The 7,291-nt window shown below is 39.6% G+C and overlaps 1 protein-coding gene across 1 annotated transcript in view; it reads right to left on the bottom strand.

The window, feature by feature from the left end:
• Positions 1-3,366: 3,366 nt before the first annotated feature.
• LOC102858846 (regulator of microtubule dynamics protein 3-like) overlaps positions 3,367-7,291 on the bottom strand; it is a 10,053-nt gene continuing 6,128 nt past the window's right edge. Inside the window, exon 3 of the mRNA XM_006899181.1 lies at positions 3,367-3,396. Coding sequence (XP_006899243.1) covers positions 3,367-3,396 — 30 coding nt within the window. The remainder of the gene's footprint in view (positions 3,397-7,291) is intronic.

The raw sequence follows: 7,291 nt of genomic DNA, 5'->3' as shown, positions 1-7,291 counted from the left end.
AAAGCTGCAATGAACATGGGTGTGCATATATCTGCTTGGATGTCAGCTATGGTCTCTTCAGGGTATATTCCCAGTAGTGGAATTGCTGGGTCAAATCTTCAATCCATTTAACTCTTCCATGCTCTATTACAAGATTCCAGTTTTGAAACCAAGAATGAACAGATTTGTCTTGCACATCTGAGGTTTTCTAGAAAATGGAGTAAGGAGGAACGGGGGAGGGAAGCCCACTATGTTTGAGTTTGTTTTAACTCACAGAGACCCTATAAAGGGTACATAGCAGAGTTGCCTGTAGGATTCCCAAGAAGGAGATTTTTCAGGGAGGCTTACCATCTCTTCTTTCTTCCACAGAGCTGAACCCTTTAACCACTGTCCAACCTGCTGTGTACTGTCAGTTGGAACCAGCTCATAGCTGACTGCCACAGATTCTCAGAAGCACTAAATCACACGGAGGAAATTGCCCGTCTTTCTCTTGTAGAGCAGCTGGTGGATTGGAACCAAGTGCCTTTGGAATGGGGGGGCAGAGATTGGGGGGGTTGCACCAGAGCTTCTTATCACTAGCCACCAGAGCTCTTTATTGGCCAACTTGGTATCTAATATAAGAAAATAGGTTCCATCACACTTGATATTAGAAATCATTTGTTGTTTAGGTTCAGTAAGTAATTGAGAACTACACCCCATTTGTGTTTATTATTAACAGGGTTAAGTGTGTCGGAGACAATGAGGTTGGTTCAGGTTGGAGTAGGGTTCAAAGTTGTTGTACATAGGGTCGCTATGGGTTGCAGGCAACTTGGCAGCACATAAGAACAACAACATAGGCTATTGAAAATACTCTGCCAGAGTTGGGTATTTTCAAAGTGACATCTTTGCTTCTTAACACTTTGAAGAAGTCCTGAGAGCAGATTCACTCAATGCAATATTTCATTTCATTTCTTCTAAAAACTTTTTAATTGTGATTTGAGAAAAAGTTTACAGAGCAAATTGATTTTCTGTTTAACGATTTGTACACATTATGTTTTATAATGACCCTCAAGCAGATGGACTGTGTCCCAGTGGCTGCCGCATTGTTCTTGAGATGTCAGGAATGATCAAGATGGTGCAGGATAAGACAGGGTGCAAATCTATTGTTCATAGAGTCACTCTGAGTCATACTCGACCTGATGTCACCTAACAAGAACAGCATATTTCATGACCTTGATAAAATCACCGCATTCTGATAACCGGTCTTCTCACTTCCTAGGTTTTCTGTTTCCAATATCCTTCCTATCCCTCCCTGCCTTCTGCGTTTTATCTACCCCTTGATTTCTTGTCTGCTACTTCCATTTATTGTGGTATCACTCCTCCAAATGAAAGGAAATCTTTGATAACTTCCATCTTTTCTCCAGTTACCATGATACTGCTTATGGGTCCAGTTGTGAAGATTTTTCTTATCTTTTTATTGAGGTATAAGGGAACCCTGGTTGCCTAGAGGTAAGAAGCTGCACTGCTGTATGTCATTCAAGTGTTTAGAATGAAATGTGTTGAAGTCCAAAAAAAGCATGTAAAGTGGGATGATATTAAAAAAATAATAATAAAAGAAGCGGACTGCAATCCTGACGGCATGGTACACAGTAACAGCAACCCATATTGAAGGTTGTTGTCTTTGATCTTCTTTAAGTAAGTGCTTTTAAGTCCCCTTCAATTTCTGCAGCAAAGGTGGTGTTGTCCATTTACTACAGTTTATTGATGATTATTCCTCCTTATAATTTCTCTAATCTAAACTCTTCATATAGTTCAGTTTCTTGGCTTATTTGCCCAACATGCATACTGAATGTTGTTATTGTTGTTCAGACAGATCTGAACCCTGTCCTGTGCTATGCCGTCCTCATAATCTCTGACATACTTGAGCCTGTTGCTGCAGTCACTCTTTCAGTCTGTCTTGCTGAGAGTCTTTTGTCTTTTGCTAACCCTTCATCTTTCCAAGCATGATGTCCCTTTCCAAAGAATAACTTCTCATAGCAACATGCCCAAAGTATGTGAGATAAATCTTCACCATCCTTGTCTTCACTGAGCACTCTGACTGTACTTTCTTCAAGATACATGTTTTGATCTTTTAATAGTCCATAGAAAATATTTAGCACTCTTCGACACAACTCAAATTGATTCTTATTCATTGTCCATATCTCAAATGCATAGCCAGTGATTGAAAAGACCATGATCCTACTTCACCTCTGCCTTGCATGCGGACTTCCGAGTCGTAAAACAACCCAGTTTTAGATAGAATTTGGTCCAGGACTTGAGAACAATAAATGATATAGTTGAGCCTCTACATCTTGTGGTTCCTAACCTTTATACTATAATAGACAAAGTGCTAGTCAGTAGGCCTTTTATTGTAAGAACTACCTTCACTTTATAACTTGATTTGTGCCACTATTAGAGCCTCTACTTGGAATATTAATGCTTTTTAATTTTTGACTCGTGTACTTGAAACTTGTTAGTTAAATTTGTGTCTTCTATGCTGCAACACCTCCATGATACATCTTCAAGGATATGAACATGTATGGCTAAGCACAATTAATAACAGTGCATCTAACTTCCAAAATCAATCTCCATAATAGTCTGTGTGTTTCCTATTGCCAAAGGGGCCCTTTAGAGTAGTGAGAGAAGATCTTCACCCTGAAACCCACAGCGTCCCTTTTCAGCAGGAAGTAGCTAAGAGAATACGCCATCCCCTTTTCCTTATGAATCAGGGTGAAGTCTCTCTCAGGGAGGAGTGATAGGGAATGGCAAAGGAGATGAATCAGAACTGGCTTTAACAAGCACTGTGGCAAATGGACAATTAAAACAGACTTTCGGGGGGGGGGGATAAAAAAGAACAAACTGGGTAGGAGGGTAGAGAAAACAATGCAACAATGAATGAATGAAAACCCAAAATCTCTGTAAATGTTCATTAAAGTTAATAAAATTTAATAATTTTTTTAAAAAAGAAAAGACCATGACCTGAATCAGATAGCAGATCAGTCTTCAGACAGACATCATTGCTCCTCAGTAATTTGAAGATGTCCTGGACAGTGGACTTGCCCAATTGAGCAGGTACATATACATGTTGAATAAGTATTATAAAAGGGTTCAACCTAGCACACACCCTTCCTGCTTTTGAACCTTGCAACCTTCCTTGTTCTGTTTGAATAAGTGCTTATTGATCTATTCTACATGAGCTCAAGTAAGTGTGCTGGAATTTCCATTCCTCACAGTGTTCCTCAGATTTATTGTAATCTACACAGGTGACATCTTTATAGTCAATAAAGCACAGGTAACATTTTTCTGATATTCTCTGCTTTCAGCCAAGGTCCATCTGATACCAGCTGTGATAATCCTTGTTCCACATCATCAATCGCCGTCTGACTCTAGCTTGAATTTCTGTAGGAAACCAGAAGTCCAAATTTGAGCCTCTGGCCCTAGGGGAAGGTCTTTGTCTCTTTAGCTTGTTTCCCATTTTCTTAAAGAACTTCATGGTGGTTTGGCACTAATATTCCCCCAACTCTGCTTCTCCTGAATGCTTATTTACTCTCTTTCATATCTCAAAAGAGATTGACTCAAGACATACTCTGCACTGACAATACCTCGTTAAAATAATAGACAACCCATCTCTGAAAGGAATTATAAACATAGACCTTATTGTTTTTGTTGTTAGATGCATTCAATTCAGTTCACACTCCTCATAACCCTATTTACAACAGAAAACAAGGAAACACTGCCTGGGACTGTGCCATCTTGTCAGTAGCCGCTGTGGATCCTGAGTCAGTCCACATCAATGAGGGGTTTCTTTTTCCTTTGACCCTTTATTTTACCAAGGACTGACTGGCCCCTCTTGATAGAACAAAACCAACCCATCCCCAGATGAAATTAAAACCACAGACATAGAATTTAATATTTATAGCACATATTTTTGGAGGACACAATTAAATCTGTAACTATTTGTGCAACTCAGATGCTAGGGAATAGGGATTAATTCATTTAATGTGGCAGGAACAGTTTGGGGTTCTGGAGTGTGACTGGAGCCAAGAGACAGGGGAGAAGGATGAAGGGAAAGGTCAGGTAGGTGGACCTTGATGCCAGTGGGTTAGAGGGAAAGCTGTATCCATCACAGTGTAACTTTCACCTTCATCCAGTGGTGTGCTACTGCCAGTTTATGATGCTGTTATTTGGAGAGGATATGTAAAGATAGGAACTCTCATACACTGTGGATTGTGGTTGTGTACTGTAGAGGTAGAACCAATCCATAGCTGACCCTCTGGTGGACTTTTCAGAGACAGGTAATCACACGGGGTGGGGGGGGAGATTGCCCATCCTTCTCCCGTGGAGCAACTGGTGGCCTCGAACCATGTACCTTGGGGATTACACAACAGCTTCTTGCCACTAGGCCACCAAAGCTCAAGATGATTTTTTAACGACTATGGGCTGATTGTAAACATAACCATTATTAAAAAAAGCAACTTTATATAAACTTATTTAATACACTGTATTAAAATAGATATTAAATATGCAAAACTGATTCCTTAATTTTTGTTCTTGTTATGTGCTGTTGACTTGGAACCTACTCATAGCTGACCTCCAGTGGATTTTCAGAGGCGGTAAATCACACAGGAAGAGATTATCTGTCCTTTTCCCACAGAGCAGCCATGTGCCTTTGAATTGACATCACAGCCCCTTACCACTAGGCCACCAGAGCTGCCTGTAATTGCCAGAACTTTTTATAATAGCTGTCTTAAATAATATTTATCCTTTTGTGACTAACTTATTTAGCATAATATCCTCTAGATGCATCCCTATTATGCAGTTCCTTCATTAGTTCCTTATTGTTTATTGGTGTTGCATAGTACTCCATTGTGTGAATGTACCATGGTTTCTTTACCTATGCATTTGTTGACATGATACTTGGATTGTTTCCATCTCATTGCTATTGTAAACAATGCTACAGTAAACATGAATGTGAATCTCTCTGTTGATGTGGAAGCTCTAATTTCTTTGGGACAGATAGTGGGATTACTAGATTAAGTGATATTTCTATTCCCAGTACCAAATTGCTTTCTATGATTGTACCATTTTATGTTCCAACCAACATTGTATGAGAATTCCAATTTCTCCACACCCTTAGCACTTTCATTTGATGTGTCATACTTAATTTCACTGTATATTGTTGTGTGAGATGATATTTCACTGCTTTTTTTTTTATTTCAATCTCTTGAATAGTTAAGCTGAATTTCCACTTCCACACTGATAACACAGTTCATTTCCATTTGAATATATACCTCAAATGAGTCAGTCCGTCATTGTACCCGGGCTCATGCCCCTCTCTCCTTCAATGTAAACTACCCCAGATAGCTCGATTAAGTATTCCTGTGTAATAAACAAACGACTTCTTACACTAAAGCAAAGCCCTTCTTTAGATTTTCCATTTTTCTTCTATTTTATGGGTTTCCTCTCCCTTTTTATTTGCTAAGTGAGCTCTGATAGCCTAGTCAGTAGGGAATTCTGGGGCTTCGTCTGACATACTTTGGACATGTTGTAAGGAGGGACAGGTCCTTGGAGAGGGACATCATGCTTGGGAGGGTGGAGGGACAGTGTAGGAGGGGGATACCCTCTATGAGGTGGATTGGTTCAGTGACTGGGGTAATCGGGGATAGAGCAGGGTTTAGGGCTGTTGTACATGGGGTCGCTATGAGTTGCAAGCGACTCTATGGCACATAACAACAACAACAGCCCAAAGGTATATGGTTTGAATCCAACAGCTGCTCCATAAAAGAACAATGAGGAAGCTCTTCCCATGTGATTTAAAGTCTCTGAAAACCTACTGGAGAATCAGCTATGAGTTGGTTCAGAATCCAATGGTTGGGTTGGGTGGGGTTGGTTTTGTTTGGGGTTTTTCTTTTATTTTAATGAAAGTTTACAGAGACTTAGGGTTTCCAGTCATTCATTGTTGCACTTTTCTCCCAGCCCACCCCCTTCCCCTTATTCACTCTTTTTCCTTGAAAAATAAAAAAAAAAACTGGTTCATTGTTATGCAATCTTGCAATCTTCCAGTCGTCTCCCCCCACCCCCCAAGTCCTCTCCACTATGCAGCCTTCATGCTGGACTCCATATATCCCTTTTAAACAGTTCTCTCTCTCATCTGTTTCAATGCAATATACATCATTCCTCCCCTTCTTTTTCTGTCTTCCCTCAACCCTGATGTCAGTCCTGTTTACAACAGTGGCCCTATGCAATATTTGTCCTTTTATGACTGAGATATTTCACTTGGCATAATGTCCTCCATGGTCATCCATTTTGCATAATATTTCATGAGTTCCTTATTTTTCACTGCTGCATAGTGTTCCATTGTGTGACTATACCAGAGCTTCTCTAGCCATTTGTTTGTTAACGGGCACTTGGGTTGTTTCCAGCTCTTGTGAACAAAGCCACAATAAACATGGGTGTGTATGGGTGGGTTGTTGTGGTTTTTTTTAAAAGAATAGTTAATGATCTTGAGCTGTCTGAATGTCTTCTTTGGTGAGGTATCCTTTTTGTATTTTGTCTCATAATATCCTCTGCCCATTTTGTAATTAGATTGTCTGTCTTTTTCTTGTTGAAATGTTGGTGTTTTCTGTAACTTTTAGAGATGTGTTTCTTTCCAGATATGTCATTGTCATGTTTTCCCTTCCCCCACTCTATAGATACTAAGATACAGAGTGAGTAAATAAGTAAACAAGAAGAGAGGTGGGGGAAGACTGGTGGCTAGTTGTATAGACATTTCCATGGACGCATGAAAAAGAATGAGAAAGACAAATACCTTCCCCGACAGTTGACAGAAAGAGGAGTTGGAGTTCTGAACTGTGAGACAATTTCCTTTGGGAAAGCCATTCACTTGTGGTGATTCTGTTTTTCTATTATGACAGTACTAGATAATGAATAACTACATACAAATCATGCTTTGTTGGAAGTCTAAATTTAAGAAAGGGATAGAGAAAATGCTAATGATGAGGATTAAAATAATGAGTGTCATATGTGTAGTTACTGCATTGTGAATAAAACACACACATTGAGAAGGTATCCTCTATGATTTGGAAACTGTTGTCAAATTCAGCAGAATGACCTGCTCATGCCACTGAGAAATTAGTGAAATTTCAGCACATCTTTGTATTTCATCTCAGTCACAAAGGGACAAATGCTATATGGTGTCGCTGTTGTAGAATGAGGCTGATATCGGGGTGGGGGTAAGACTGAGGAAAACTGGATAAATTATGTTTACATTGAAGTCTATGAGAGAGAGAATAGT

This window comes from Elephantulus edwardii, unplaced genomic scaffold (genome assembly GCF_000299155.1).
Source record: "Elephantulus edwardii isolate Elephantulus edwardi_28Jun2011 unplaced genomic scaffold, EleEdw1.0 scaffold00246, whole genome shotgun sequence".
Lineage (NCBI taxonomy): Eukaryota > Metazoa > Chordata > Mammalia > Macroscelidea > Macroscelididae > Elephantulus > Elephantulus edwardii.
The sequence above is the reverse complement of the archived record's forward strand: the minus strand, read 5'-3'. Positions and strand labels throughout refer to the sequence as shown.